This window comes from Bison bison, unplaced genomic scaffold, assembly GCF_000754665.1.
Source record: "Bison bison bison isolate TAMUID 2011002044 unplaced genomic scaffold, Bison_UMD1.0 scf7180017864160, whole genome shotgun sequence".
NCBI classification, from domain to species: domain Eukaryota; kingdom Metazoa; phylum Chordata; class Mammalia; order Artiodactyla; family Bovidae; genus Bison; species Bison bison.
Genome location: NW_011494732.1, coordinates 9,082,775 through 9,098,584, shown reverse-complemented (window position 1 = coordinate 9,098,584; position 15,810 = coordinate 9,082,775). Strand labels below are relative to the sequence as shown.

Sequence of the window (15,810 nt, the reverse complement as noted above, 5' to 3'; positions counted from 1 at the left end):
ATGTAGGAACTTCTTTTGGCTAGGTATGGAGACCTGAAAAATACTAGTTTAAAAAAGATAAAAATTTATTAACTTTTTTTTTTTTTTTTTTGCAGGTTAGAGGTAGTGAAAGTTGCTCAGTTGTGTGCAACTCTCTGCAACCCATGGACTGTACAGTCCATGGAATTCTCCAGGCCAGAATACTGAGAGGGTAGCCATTCCCTCTCCAGGGGATCTTCTCAGCCCAAGGATTAAACCCAGGACTTCCCTGGTGGCTCAGACGGTAAAGCGTCTGTTTACAATGCGGGAGACCCAGGTTCAAGCCCTGGGTTGGGAAGGGGAGAAGGAAATGGCAATCCACTCCAGTACTCTTGCCTGGAAAATCCCATGGACAGAGGAGCCTGGTAGGCTACAGTCTACGGGGTCGCAAAGAGTCGGATACGACTGAGCGACTTCACCTTCACTCCTGTACTGCAGGCAGATTCTTTACTAGCTGAGCCACCAGGGAAGGCCAGATTAGAGATAGGGTGGTTCCAAAAGATCATGAGGGATCCTACTTCCTCCTGTCTTTCTTCTTCACCATGGATCACTTCATGGTCCAGAATGGCTGCTGGAATGCCAGTCATCAGAGTCACACCCTTGGACGGAAGCAGAAGGAAGTAGGTGAAGTAGAAAAGTGCTCACTTCCAACCGAGTTTAAGCAGTCTTCTCAGAAGCTTCATACAACATTTCTCCTAAAATCTCATGGCCCAGAATTTAGCCACAGGACTTTGTCACAGCATTTAGTCCTTTAGTTGCAAAGGATGTTGGGAAATTGGGGTAATAAATGCTTCCTCCCATGCCCAGCCCCCTCCCCCAACACACACAGAGTACATATGCATACATATATTTCTGTTACTAAGGAAGAGAGGGGAAAGGAGTGTGAGCTCCCTTCAGGCATGGAACAATGTCTTACTTTCAGCCTGGCGCACGGCAGGTGCACAGAAATGGCTGGGAGATGCATTCCTACCAGAGACCAACATCCAGAGAGAGAGTTCTTCACCCTCCAGCTCCTCACCCTTCTCCTCTATTCATCCCTTAAACTCTGCTGTGTTTGTCAGAGCCTTCACAAAAGTAGATTAATTTCCCAGACTTTCATTGCCTTCTAAAACCTCCTCAAATTGATTCTGAATTCATGAATCCTATTCTGAGAGATACACCATCTGACCAAGGTTTAATTTCCAGGGCTGGCTGCATAATGAAGTCTTTGTAGACACAAATCACTGTGGACAGTGGGCCGTGGCCTCTGTGTGGACTGGTCTCCTCTCAAGTCAGTGATCAGGGGATTCCAGAGAAATGAAAACCCAGGCCGTTTCTCTTGGCAGTCTTGAAGCTGCTGGTCTTGAAATTGTTAGAGGAAAAACTCACTTTATTAACTCAAAAAGAAGGGTCCTGTGGCTTCTACTGTCCCCCCAACCCCTTGAACCAACCCCATACAACAAAAGGACTCCCACTCTTTTCCCCCAAAGAGAGGGTATAGTTGCTCTCAAGTAAGGTTCTTAGACTGGCTGGGGATGGGCAATGGAGGAGGGAATTAGAATTTTTTCTTTAGGGGTGTGGCTTGTCATCCAGAACCAGAGGATGCTGTCGTCTCTGAGCATTGGGTAATGGTGTATCCATAGCCCTGGGGACTAAGAACTAGGCAGGTTCCTCCAAGTGTGGGCATCCATCACAGGGCTGTCTTCCTCAGGGAAACTATCTCATGGCGTCTGTACCTTTTGTAAACAAGTCTCTCCTTTCAGTTAGCCTTTGTGGGTAAATGCGGGCCTCACAGCCCCAAGGCTTTGTGCCAGTTCATACACATCCAGCCTCAGCTATGGGATGGATGGACCTCAAAGTTGGTGGGCACCATTCCTGCCCAGAGACATTACTGGCTAGCAGGAAAAAAACAAACAAACTTCAGTGCCTTAAGTGGCATATGGAGCCTTAGAGGGGATTCTCTGGGAGAGCTGCCCAGTGTGCTGGGTCGCTTTGGGCATTCTCTGGGATCCACCCACTAGACTGATTTGCTTACGAGTAGGGGCAGAAATGGGGGAGCAGAGAAGGGAAGAAAGCCAGAGCTCCCTCAATAACAGGCTTCTGGACACACCACAAGGATGCTGGGATGCGGAGCAGGAGGGGAGGTGGGCATGACAAGACAAAAAGGAAGGTCAGAGTCAGGTCAAATGGAACCCTGCCCACAGGATACTAGGAAGGTGAACTGCTTGAGAATGAGGAAGGTGGAGTAGAAAATGGCTAAATGTTGATGATTATCACAGCCCAGATGGCTGAGGGGAGGTCGCTGAGGAGAACACCCTCTTCCCAGCACCCAGTGATAACGCTCACAAACCAGGCTGGACGTGAACGGTCCTGGGAAGCGCTGGCTTCACCCGTCCAGGTATGGCTTTTGAGACTTAGCCCCGAGGCGACTACAGACACAGACTGAAGGAAAGTGTCTCCATTGGCGTTGTGTTCCTTCATCAATATTCCAGATCTAGCTCAGAGCTTTCCAAACCCTTTCTGTTTTTTCTCTCCTTAGTCATTTACTTATTTATTCTGCAAATATTGACAATGCCTGGATGACAAGCACAGTGCCAACTACTTACCTTACCCATCTGTATCCGTATAAAGCACTTAGAGCTTCTACTCTCCTACTCACCCTGAAGCATGTAGCTTACTCCAGATATATGTTATTTTCCAGCTGTTAAGAGTGTCCATGTACTAGATTCCTGGAGCCGCCTTAACAAAAGACCATGTCCTGGGTGAAAACAGCATTAGTTTATTGTTTCACAATTCTGGAGGTTAGACTCCAAGGTGTCAGCAGGGCTTTGTTTCTTCTGAAATCTGTGTGGAAGAACCCTTCCCTGCCTTTTTTAGCTTTTAGCGGTTGTTGGCATCCTTGACAGTTTGGCTTGTAGATGCAGCCACAGTCCAGTCTGCCTCCATCCTCACATGGCCATCTTCTTCACTTATTACAAAGACACCAATCTGTTGGATTAAGGGCCCACTCTACTTCAACGTGGAGCTTCCCATTTGGTTCTAGTGGTGACGAACCCTCCTGCCCATGCAGGAGACGTAAGACACAGGTTTGATCTCTGGGTCAGGAAGATCCCCTGGAGGAGAGCATGGCAACCCACTCCAGTATTCTTGCCTGAAGAATCCCATGGACACAGGAACCTGGCTAGCTACAGCCCATGGGGTTGCAAAGAATCGGACACGACTGAAGAGACTTAGCATGCACACATGCCATTCCAGTGTATCCTCATCGTTACTACACCTGCAGCCACCATATTTCCAAATAAAAACATGAATAATTTATATTCTGAGGTACTGAGGATTAGGACTTGAACATTATCTTTTGAGAGAACTCAAGTCAACACACAGTAGTCAGACACAGAGAAATATTTCTACATTGTATAAAAAGCAACAATACAAAGTACGGAAATACAAGTCAACTAGTGTGATGACACGGAGAAGGCAATGGCACCCCACTCCAGTACTCTTGCCTGGAAAATCCCATGGATGGAGGAGCCTGGTAGGCTGTAGTCCATGGGGTCGCTAAGAGTCGGACACGACTGAGCGACTTCACTTTCACTTTTCACTTTCATGCATTGGAGAAGGAAATGGCAACCCACTCCAGTGTTCTTGCCTGGAGAATCCCAGGAACCAGGGAGCCCGTTGGGCTGCCGTCTTTGGGGTCACACAGAGTTGGATACAACTGAAGCGACTTAGCAGCAGCAGCAGCAGTGTGATGACGAGTAGGGAGAGCGATGGTGAGCTGGAGAAAGCCCTGAAAGTCTGAAGGCCCCATTAGCACACAACAGTGATGAGCCCCACCTCGGAATCTTTACAGGGAAGCTGGAGGCCTGGGTGTTTTTATGGGAAAACCACCAGTTTTAACAAGTTTGGGCATCCCAGTCCAATCTGATCCAATCAGCCTATGGGTCACCATTTTGGAACCTCAGGCCTATACAGTAAGAGAAGGTTTTCCCCCATAAGGTGATTTCTTGATTTCTTCTTGGAAGTAGAAGCAGTGCTCTCAGGCTGCAATAGAGTTCCAGGGGGCAGAGGATGCGGAGAATGGCATGAGACAGGAGGAACAAAGAGCAGCTAAGACCCACAAGGCCTCACAGGCCACAGGGAGGAATCTAGATGGCATTCTAAAGGAGATGGCTGGTCACTGGTAGGAGGCAGAGGAATCATGTTTACAGCCTGTCAGACATCTAGACCCTGGTCTTATCCTTCTCCAGCTCCCCAGTGCTCCGAAGTGAAGTGAAGTGAAAGTTGCTCATTTGTGTCCAACTGTTTGTGACCCCATGGACTATACAGTCCATGGAATTCTCCAGGCCAGAATACTGGAGTGGGTAGCCTTTCCATTCTCCAGGGGATCTTCCCAACCCAAGGATCGAACCCAAGTCCCCCCATTGCAGGCAGATTCTTTACCAGCTGAGCCACAAGGGAAGCCCAAGAATACTGGAGTGGGTAGCCTATCCCTTCTCCAGTGGATCTTCTCAACCCAGGAATCAAACCAGAGTCTCCTGCATTGCAGGTGGATTCTTTACCAACTGAGCTATCAGGTGCCAGTGCTCCAAAGGCAAGGTGATATCAGGCTGGGAGCTGGGCCCTGACCTGCACAGTCCCGTCTCACAGGCACCCTGCAGACCGTGACTTCTTGTGTTCCCATCAGATCTGCAGAAGCTCCTAGAGATGGTTCGGGAAGATGCCCGGAGAACAATCACCATGGAAAATGAGATGCAAAGACAGGCACCCAGGTATATTCTCTTGCTACCTGGTCAAATAAAGGATGTCAGCATCAGAGTGATATCGTTCAGGCCAGCAGTGCCCCGCGGTTGAACATTTTCTCTGTGACAAGTGCTGAACCGTATACTTTGTTCACATATATCACCTCCCTGAGTCCTTCCAACATCCCCACAATGTAGGTATTGTTGTCTGTATTTTACAAATAAGGAAATGAGGTTCAGAGAGGGTAAGGAACTTGTTTCAAGTCACCCAGATAACAAATGGTAAGGCGACAACTCAAATCTGCAACTTTCTTATTCCAAAAACTTTTCCTTTAACTACTACGCTGCCCTTCTTCCCAGGAACCCAAAGGTTATTCATTCATTCTTTTAGTGAGTATTTATGAATATGGATGGACCAACTGTACTTATTATTGCAGGAAGTGTTATGAAAGAAATCTCAGAGCTGTAAGAGGAAGTAATAGGAGCATCTGATCTCGTCTGGGATGGGGATCAGAGAAGCTCCCTCCAAGGAGGAAACTTTGAGCTGAGATTTTGGATGAAGCATGAAGAAGAGCTAGCTAGCCCAAGTTACTAGAGGAGCAGGGAGAGCGGGCAAGGGGAGTGAATATTGCAGGCATGCATGTGCAGACATGCTCAGAACGGACCGAAATGCTGCCAGAATGGGGTGGGGAGAGGTATACGTCTGCTGAGACCTTGGAAGCCACCTCTAGGATTCTGATTTCTAACCATGGAGCAAAAAGAATCCCTTTGAAGTTTCGAGCTGACAGCCAGCCAATGTAATTGGCTCAGAGCGTCAGGACTTGAACCCGAGGTGTCCTCCTTCCGGCGGAAAGCCCCAGGCACTGGATGTCTGACCCTCTAAAAGCCTTGGAGACCATGCAGGCTAGAGCTGAAGCTCCCTTCCGAAGCGTGGATCCCTCTGAGTAAGCAAATTACTTCCCGAGAATAAATGAGGCACGAGAGAGGTTCATCATCGCCTTCAGCCTACTAGGATGCCGGCTATGACTTATTGGTTATTGTTATTACCATAATTACAGTTCACCAAGCACGCTCACATGCGTCTCACCCGCCTCTGCTTGTTCATGATGAATTGGCGGCTGCTGCTGCTTCAGCTTGCTTCGGGGCCCTGAAGGGTGGCTCTGAAGGCACGCGGCGACAGTGTTGGCCCTTACGGCCCCAGCCTCTTTGCCTGACTTATCAGCATCAAAGACAGATGACAGTGATGAAGCATCAGCTCAAGAAGCTCCTTCCCTGTGTGAGCACTCACGTCATGAACACTGGCTTTGGAATCAGACTGACGTGGGCTCAAGACGTAGTGCCTTTGAACAAGTCCCTCAGCCTTTCTCTAAACCTTAGTTTTCTCATCTGTAGAATGAGCTTGTGTATCATCCAGGCATTGGCAGTGGGACCAAGTAGAGGAGGGTTGAGCTGTATTTCCATGAGTTAATGGCTGTGTGCTGTTGAGCAAGTTGCTTCACCTCTCTGAGCCTGATTCCAATTCTGTTAAATGAGGCTCCTTAATAACCTATCCCAAAGGGCTGCAATGAGAATTAAATGATAATTTCCTGGTAAAGTGTTTTCATTATTATGGAAATAATGTCTACGCCACCAAGTCACATTAAGCATTTAGTGAGATGATGCATTTAACATATTAGCCTGTGCCTGGCATATTGTAAGCATGTAAAGATTGGTGACAGTGGAGCTGGTGGCTGCTTTGATTTCATGTGCAGTGTCCTGGGGAACCTCGGCAGCACTTTGCTGAGACAGATAGATTAACCAGTGCCCAATTCCTTTGTCCCATCTCATAGATGGAGAAGGATGACTCGCTTCAGGCACTCAAAGACTAAACCACACAAGAACCTGGTTCTCACAAAACTCTTCACCTGGCCACTGCATTCACTTTAATGATAAAATAACCATGGTTACAGTGCAAGAACCTGTTGAAATTTCCCATCTGCTTCCATTCCTCTAGGAGAAAAGTCTCCCTAATCTCTCACAAAGACAGCAAATATTGGAGGCTTCTCTGCAGAGCTGCACAGAGACAGTTAGGGAAAGCTGCAGGTTTTCTTTTGCCTGATTCACTTTAAAAATGTGGATTCCTGTTTCACTTTAGACACCAAATCTGCTCCCATCAAGACAGACATAGAGTTCTGGGCTTATTAGAAACCCCTGAAAGCCTGCCTTTCCAGCCCCGAGCCTCAAGGGCCAGACTGCCCTTTGGTCCCATGTCTTCGTGTGTTCAGACTGATATAACAAAAAATACCGTAAACTGAGAGGCTTGTGAACAACATTTATTTTGCACAGTTCTGGAGGCTGGAAAGTCCTGGATCCAGATGCCAGTAGATTCAGTGTCCAGCAAGGACTCTCTTCTTCATAGACAGCTGCCTCCTCATGTGGTAGAAAGAACAAGCTAGTTCTCCAGGGTCTGTTTTACAAGAGCATCAGTTTCAATCATTAGGGCTCCCGCATCATGATCTAATCACCTCCCAAAGGCCACCACCTCCTAACAGCATCCTCTGAAAGGTTAGGATTCAACATATGAATTTGGCGGGCGGGTAGAGGGGCACTAGTAGTACCATAAACATTCAGATCATAACATTGTTTAGGAAGATGACCTTTTCTAAAAATCCTCTAACAGTCTTTCCCAAACATCCCGAAGATCAGAATCAGCTGGGGCACTTGTGAAAACCACAGATTTATGGTCTTCATCCCAGACACGCTGAACCAAAATCCCTAGAGGAAACCATATTTTTTAACAAGCACTTTGAGCAGGCATTGTTTCGTGGTGTGTCAGGAAATTCTAAGGTTTTCAAAGTATGTTCTCTGCGAACCCAAGTCAGAAGACTGTATGCATGTGTGTGTGTGTGTGCAGCTTTGGGGTCCCACTCCAGGCCTAATGTTTCCAGATCTCTAGGAATGTAGCTCAGGAGTTTACACTTGCATTCTGAGCCGTTCCTCCAGGTGACTCATATGCCCTCCTATAGAACCTAGGATCCCTGCTGTAGATGAGCACCCTCCGTTCTCCCATGGATGTTTACTGCCTCAGAGCATCATACGTTCAGAGCCTTATTAAGTGACTCATCTTGATTTGCAGCATCTTGTCAGTGCTCAGACAAAACAAGAGCGATTCTGCCTATAAGGACATGCAGACCACCCGCAAATCAAGGTAGGAAGGCGTGGGGCCCTAGCAGGTAAGTCAGGAGGCAACACACAGTTCCAGGGGGCATTGCAGAGACACCCTCACCAGACTGTGGGAAGGGGGGCAAGGAGGGGATCTTCTTCCTTCTTCACTGGAAATAAGTTACTTGACTCCCAGGGCTTGGTGGTGAGTATTCAGCCGTTACTTCCCAACAATCGTGTGCCATAAAGTTAGTCTTCTCTGGTAGTGGAGAGATGAAGGGGGGAGGGTGTGTCTTGGAACTACCCCTTCCCTCTTTACTCAGGTGACTTGTAATGGGGCAGGGCAGGTCTGCCCCCAATTTACTTGTTCATGTAGAGAATACTTCTCAGTCCCCACTATGTCCCAGGAGCTATGCTCGGCTCTTTTGAGATTCAGCAGCAAACAAGACAGATGCAGTCTGCCCCGTGGGTAGAGCCCGCTATCTGGTCTGGCATCATAACTCCTTCTGTGAAATAGACTCTTTGACCATCCAAGAAAGCTTATGGATTCCTTTCAGCAAAATGCTTCCAAATGCAGACTATAAACTATAGAAGTTTACAAAGAAATCTATAGTAATATTGATTACAATATTGTAACCAAATATGAGATATATAGTCATCTGTGAGCTTCATCAGCAATGCCTTATACAATAAGACATAGCAGCAGCTCTGATAACTACTATAACTTTGGATTAGTGTCAAGTGTAAATGATTTTTCAAAGTATCTCCCATAATTTTAATGTGATGTATAAAAACCTGTGATTTCCATTTCTGTGAAAGGCTAAAGATGCAACCTGTTGGTTTTTTTTTTTTTTCCATCTGCATTCTTGGACTCCTTGAATCCTGCCAGTGGTTAAGAGCTACTGTTCTAATGGGAGAGTCATGCATTTATCAAGTAATCCCACAGAGATAGTTGTGTAATCATGACCATAAATAGCATTCTGAAGGAGAATTATGGAGGATTAGGTGAATGTTGAGCACCAGGACTCTAACCAAGGCTGAGTCTGACATTTAAGCTAGGACCTGAGGGAAAAAGAAGAATTAGCTAGTCTGTGGCTGGGAACAGTAGGATCTGAAATCTGCATTCATTCTGAGCAGTTTCTCCAGGTGATTCCTGTGCCTTCCCATAGAACCTAGGATCCGTGCTGTGGAGGAAATAGAAGGAATAGCATTCCAAACAGAGGGAACAGATGTGCAAAGGGTCTGCGGCAGGAGGAAGCTTAGAGGCACTAAGCAAAGACCAGTAGGGCTGAAATTCAAGGAGGGTCAAGGAAAGGATTGACTGAGACAGGCAGAAGGGGCCTTTGTTGTTGTTGTTGTTGTTTTTAATCACAGCTAATAACACTACTTCCTTCACTTCCTGCCTCCCCCTGAGTCACACTATCAGCTCTAGAAGAGAGCCATCTATAGGAGGAAGGTCAAAGCCCACTTGCTCCCCCAAAGAATTCACCAGCAGAGGTAGGGGCTGCTGGTTGGAATCCAAATGCAGTGCCTTCTGGGTATTATTACCAGGGCTCTGGTCTCTAGCTAGATGGGATAAGGGTTTGCTCCATCACCTGCCAGACCTGAGACCTCTGGGTCCAGTCCCATGAGCCTCTGGGAAAAGCAGCAAAGGCCGGGCCCTTTCCTGTGGGGAGGGGTCTGAGAAATGACTGGCCTCCCTGAAGAAGTCCAACATGTCACAGAGCAGGAAGGGGAGGATTTGCCACACATCACAGGCATAAGGAAAATAGTTTCACTCTCTAGAATCACACAGATAAAGCAGTCAAGTCAGTGTCTCAAATGTTGGGAAGACACAAAGCGGGGCAGATGTATGAGAGAAGATGCTGGACATGGGTGCTGAAGGCCCAGGTCACTGGAGGAGGACCTAGCAGAAGGTATGGGGGGACAGGGATGAGCAAAGAGCTTCACCCCATCTAGGGACCCCAGCCAGGCAGTCACAGGAGGGAGCAGCCACTTAAGGAATTCAGTCACCTCCCAACCTAGAAAGGGTCAAACGGCACCAGGAGTTGCCTGATCACAGATGAGGAAACTGACGCTCCAGAGCAGAGGCGCTTCTCCACAGCCCAGGAGTAGACAGTGCCAGGGCTGGGCTCTGAACCCAGCTCTGCCTGTCTCCCAAATTGAGTGAAATGGGTGTTCAGCACCAGGGTCCAGTTCAGATAAGAGAATCCTTGGATGAAGAGGCAGCCTGGGGCTGGGACCACCCCAGACAGCATGACCAGGAGGACTTGCCCCTCCCCAGATCTGCACTCAACCCCAGGAGAAGCTCAAACAGAGAGGAGGATGGGAGTGTCCACAGTGAACCTGTCCTCCAGGTGGAGAGACTGATTTTATAAAGAAGAAGCTGGGTTCCTGAAAACTTGTCATCCCAATAAAATGCCGAGGCAGTAGGCCACCACTGGACTAGGAGAGTCAGAGCAGCACTTGCTCTCGGCCATGAGATTGGGCAGGATTTGGGCAGCTGGGGAAGAAACAAGGAAGACTCTCCAAGCAGAGTGTCCAGTGGGAGCAAAGACCAAAGTGTGGGGAAAATACGCAGTTCTATCAAATGCCTTGATTAGAACCACCACACTCACCTGAGGCTGGCAGATGTCATGGGGGCCCTGAGTCACCCTTTGGGGGGAAATCAGACTCCAGGCAACATGAAACCATTTTTCTGTGTCTCAGTGATAGATCCAGCAGTACAAGCGGGGACAGCCACTCCCAGGTGCTCCAGAAGAAGCTTAAAAGGTATGCCAGGTGGGCAACAGAAGGTGCCAGGCAAGAGGGACTGTGGCAACTGCAGCCCCCATCTTCCCAGGGATGTAGAAATAATCCAGTGCCAACCAAACTCCCTGAAGCCATAGATACAACTGAAGGACAAAGGACTCCCAGGGCAAGGGGCTTATAGCCAAGATGTGGAGCAACCCATGCAGACAGTGGCAACAGATCCTTCCTTCATGCTGGCTCTTGTTGTTGTTCACTCAGTCCTGTCTGACTCTTTTCAACCCCATGAACTGCAGCACGCCAGGCTCCCTGTCCTTCACTGTCTCCCGGAGTTTGCTCAAACTCATGTCCATTGAGTCGATGATACCATCCAACCATTTCATCCTCTGTTGCCCCCCTTCTCCCTCTGCCCTCAATCTTTCCCAGCATCAGGGTCTTTTCAAATGAGTCAGCTCTTCGCATCAGGTGGCCAAAGTGTTCGAGCTTCAGCTTCAGCATCAGTCCTTGCAAAGAATATTCAGGGTTGATTTCCCTTAGGATTGACTTGTTTGATCCCCTTGCTGTTCAAGGGACTCTCAAGAGTCTTCTCCAGCACTACAGTTCAAAACTGCTATATTCATTAGTGGTTATTCCTCAAAACTAGTTCTGTGAGGCAGGGGTACTGTCCCATTCTACAAGGAAACAGTCTGAAACCTGGCCAGATGAAACGTCTCACCAGAGGCCACATAGCTAAAATGTGGTGGTAGGCAGTTTGAACCTGAATCTCCCACCTCCCAGCTCAAGGTTCTATTTTCATCTCACTGTCCTTAGCACTTGCTGAGCTAAAGTGACCAGATGTCTCATCATGGGCTCATGTAATAATGCCTGAGTCACCAGTCCAACATTGTTGGGAAGGTCTGTTATTGCCTACATCCAGGGGAATGCTGAGGGAGGTCCCAGGTGAGGCTGGAGAACCTGGCTGTGTATTATTGCAAAGCACCTTGGGCCCCCAGGGATGCATCTGTCCCTTGGGCTTGGTCCCCTAAGCCCATCTTATCTGTGTCCACAGCCGTGCCAACCGTGACATCATCCAGTACAAGAGTGGGGTGTGTAACACCATGAGGGCCAAGTTTTACAGCGTGGCCCAGGAGGCTGGCTTCTGTCTACAGGATAAGATGGAAATCCTCATGAAGTAAGAGCACACGTGTATCCATTCACTCAAAGGACATTCATCTGGCACTTAGTATATAACCACCAGATGCTTGGTGTTGGGACGATAACAGGGAATGAGAAGGACATGTTCCCTGCCCTCAGGGAGCTTATAGTCTCCTGGAAAATATGGGCAGAGACAAAACAGCTGAACTGATAGATTTATAGGTACAATTTATAGTCACTGCTCCACAGTAAGGGAAAAGGGCTCTAGGAGAAGGAGTGAAATCATGAGGACCTAATGCAGACTGGTAATCCAGCAAGACCTCTCTAAGGAGGTGGCATTAAGGCTGAACCCTGACAAGCTGAAATTTATCTCAGAGACTTTGTTCACTTGTGCTCAGTCACTTAGTCATGTTCGACTCTGCTGCCCCTTGGACTGTAGCCCACCAGCTTCTGCTTCCTCTGCCCGTGGAATTCTCCAGGCAAGAATACTGGAGTGGAGTGCCATTTCCTTCTGCAGGGGATCTTCCTGACCCAGCTCATGAACCAAACCCTAAAATGCTGGGAGAAAAGGGGTGGAAAAGGTAGAGATAATGCTGGAAGTTGTCATAGGGGCTGAACAATCCAGAGCCTTAGGGGGTAAGTCACTCAAAGGACTTTATTCTGAGTAAATGGAAAGCCATCGAAATGTGTATATGGTTGACGGCATGGTTATATTTGTAATATAGTCTCTTTGGAGAGAGAAGATATATGCACAAGATGATGAAGGGCATGAGGAGGAGAGGAACCAACATGAGTTAAACACCTGCTGTGAGTCAGCACTAAGCTCAGCACTATACACGCATTATCATTTACTCCTCACCCCTGGGATCTAGGAATAATTATTTTCCTCCATCTTATCGATGAGAAAACGGGAAAGACAATCAAAAGTAGAGAGAGAATGAGGACTGATTAAAAAGTGGACTGGGTTTGGTAAGACAATGAGCATTTCAGGACCTTGGAGAGAGCTGTGGCTTCTTATGCCCAAAGCCCGCTGGTATCTTACAGGGTAGCTGAGAGGGTTAAGAAGGACCTCAAGAAGGAAAAGGTGTTTAACTCAGATCTCTGAGGGCAGCTAGGAAGGTAAAAGAAAAAAAGTATCTGATTCATCTTCCTCTTTCTCATACCATCTGTGATGCAGGCGCCAAGAAGAAAGAGGTATCCAGAAGTTCCTGTCTTTCAACCTTGTCTCAAATTTCCAAAAGGATATAGCCAAAATGAGACACCAAGTCTCCACGGTAAAAGCCGATGCAGAAGAAATTGCAGACCACTGGTAAAGATCCTGAGAGCCAGATAAGGCAGTCCCTGGGAAGGGTAAAGGCGTACTGGTGTTACAAAGTTACATTCAATCCCATTATCCTCAAGGCAGAGAGGCATCACTCCAAAACTCCTGGGGCCCCAGGAGGGCCCCCCTCCCAAAACAGGCTAAATCCAGAGTATAATCAGGCAAGAAACCCCACAGTTCCTGAGCCACAGATAATCTACCTAGCTGCACTCTCCATATTTACCTTCTGTTTGCTTCAGCTTGCAAATATAGACTCACTTGCCAACCCTTATAAGAGAAGCAGAAGAGGCAAATAAATCTGAAAATACCAACAGATCCTGAGGTCTGTGGGGGGAGAACTATATTCCCCAAATAACTTAACTCTTAATGATACAAAGCCAGACAGGCATACCTCAAGAACACTGTGCCCCCAGCACAGGGGTGATAATAAATACAACACAAAATATTGCAAATTGAGTGATTCCTGGATGGTAGACACCCCTCCTAAGCACTTTTCATGAATTATCTATTTTATTCCCTACAAAAATCCTGAAGGGTACATATTACTCCCCACTTTACAAATCAGGAAACTTTAGGATTTAAACCCCTGTCTGACCTGTCTCTACACTTATCTGCAATATAAAATTGGAGTCTGATTGCCCACACCTCCATCCTGTCAGGGTGAGTAAATCAAGATCTTAGAGTAAGATAGGAAAGCCTAAAAATGTACCAAGAATCCCTTCAACAGTTTTAATAATGCAGAATGGGAGCTTACAAAGAGATCAGAATAAATATATAAACATACATCACAAATATAAAGCAGTATGAGCAGCCACAATGTATGATGGATGATCAAGTTTTTATTCAACTTTTTCTATAATCAGGGGAAAAACCCATTTTCCACGAGATAACACCCCTACCTTCACCCACACCTGAACCCCTAGGTTAGAACCTACCTTTTTCCCACTGTCTCAAGGACACATTCCCAAACTACCTTCACATGCTGTCATAATATTAATTTTTTTTGTTCAGTCAGTCATGTCCAACCCTTTGCAACCCCATGGACTGAGGCACGCCAGGCTTCCCTGTCCTTCACCTTCTCCCAGAGTTTGCTCAAACTCATGTCCGTTGAGTCAATGATGCCATCCAACCATCTCATCCTCTGTCCCTCCCTTCTCCTCCTGCCCTCAATCTTTCCCAGCATCAGGGTCTTTTCCAGTGAGAAGGCTCTTTGCATCCAGTGGCCAAAGTAGGTTCTTAAAACCCACTGAAACACCAAAATCATGGCCCCTGATTGTTCATTTTCAGGAACATGGAAAATACACATACACAGACACATGTCCTCAGCAGCTGGTGTGTGAGAACCTCTTGCATCCTAGAAGGTATCCCACAAGTGTGTCCATGTCCTCCTTGGCTCAATTAACTCTCGAAGAGTAGCTTCAGAACCCCAGTATTTTTCCTTCCTTATAACTTTAAACATTGTCCACTTGGCAGAAGAATCATCAATGCCTGTCTTTAAAACATGCCCTTAATTTTCGTTGCCGTTGTTGTTTAGTTTCTAAGACATATCTGACTCTTTTTGACCCCATGGACTGTAACCCACTGGGCTCCTCTGTCCATGGGATTTCCCAGGCAAGAATACTGGAGTGGGTTGCATTCCCTTCTCCAGGGGATCTTCCCATCCCAGGGACTGAATCTGTGTCTCCTGCATTACAGGTGGATTCTTACTGCTGAGCCACTGTACAAATCATGACTCTGGTTTTTACTATCCCTAAAAACAAAGACTTGCCTGATCTGTGGACACTTTACATTGAGTAGGGAGGAAAGTTCCCCAGATGAAGACTGTTGCTACCCTGGAGACATCCCAGGAGTGGTGGAGAGAGAGAGTGGAGATGAGGTCCTTTGGGTGCCCAGACCATCTGCCAGCAGTTTCCTAACTGATCCTCTCCCCTTGGAATTGAAGGTACTTTGACCTGCTGTCCAAACTCCCTGAGGATCTGAAGAATTTCCGCCCTGCAAGGAAGATCCTGGCAAAACTGCAGAAGTTTGGGGAAAACCTGGACCTGAGGATCCGACCCCATGTCCTCCTAAAGGTGCTCCAGGAGCTGAGAGCCTGGGAACTGTGCTCCCCGGACATTGCAGTGGCCATTGAGGTGACGAGCACTTCCTTTCCCTCATAACACCCCAGACGCACTCATTCTGGCCTCTCAACATCCAGGCACTGTTGAAGTTTTTCAGTTCAGTTCAGTCGCTCAGTCATGTCCAACTCTTCATGACCCCATGAATCACAGCACACCAGGCCTCCCTACCACCACCAACTCCCGGAGTTTACTCAAACTCATGTCCATCGAGTCGGTGATGCCATCCAGCCATCTCATCCTCCGTCGTCCCCTTCTCCTCCTGCCCCCAATCCCTCCCAGCATCAGGGTCTTTTCCAATGAGTCAACTCTTCGCATGAGGTGGCCAAAGTATTGGAGTTTCAGCTTTAGCATCAGTCCTTCCAAAGAACACCCAGGACTGATCTCCTTTAGAATGGACTGGTTGGATCTCCTTGCAGTCCAAGGGACTCTCAAGAGCCTTCTCCAACACACAGTTCAAAAGCATCAATTCTTCGGTGCTCAGCTTTCTTCACAGTACAACTCTCACATCCATACATGACCACTGGAAAAACCATAGCCTTGACTAGACGGACCTTTGTTGGTAAAGTAATGTCTCTGCTTTTCATATGCTATCTAGGTTGGTCATAAC

The 15,810-nt window shown here is 47.4% G+C and overlaps 1 protein-coding gene across 1 annotated transcript in view; it reads left to right on the top strand.

Annotated features, from left to right (window-relative positions):
* CCDC60 (coiled-coil domain containing 60) overlaps positions 1-15,810 on the top strand; it is a 171,829-nt gene that overhangs the window by 153,211 nt on the left and 2,808 nt on the right. Inside the window, exons 8-13 of the mRNA XM_010841403.1 lie at positions 4,685-4,769; positions 7,855-7,926; positions 10,590-10,652; positions 11,677-11,799; positions 12,940-13,071; positions 15,026-15,215. Coding sequence (XP_010839705.1) covers positions 4,685-4,769; positions 7,855-7,926; positions 10,590-10,652; positions 11,677-11,799; positions 12,940-13,071; positions 15,026-15,215 — 665 coding nt within the window. The remainder of the gene's footprint in view (positions 1-4,684; positions 4,770-7,854; positions 7,927-10,589; positions 10,653-11,676; positions 11,800-12,939; positions 13,072-15,025; positions 15,216-15,810) is intronic.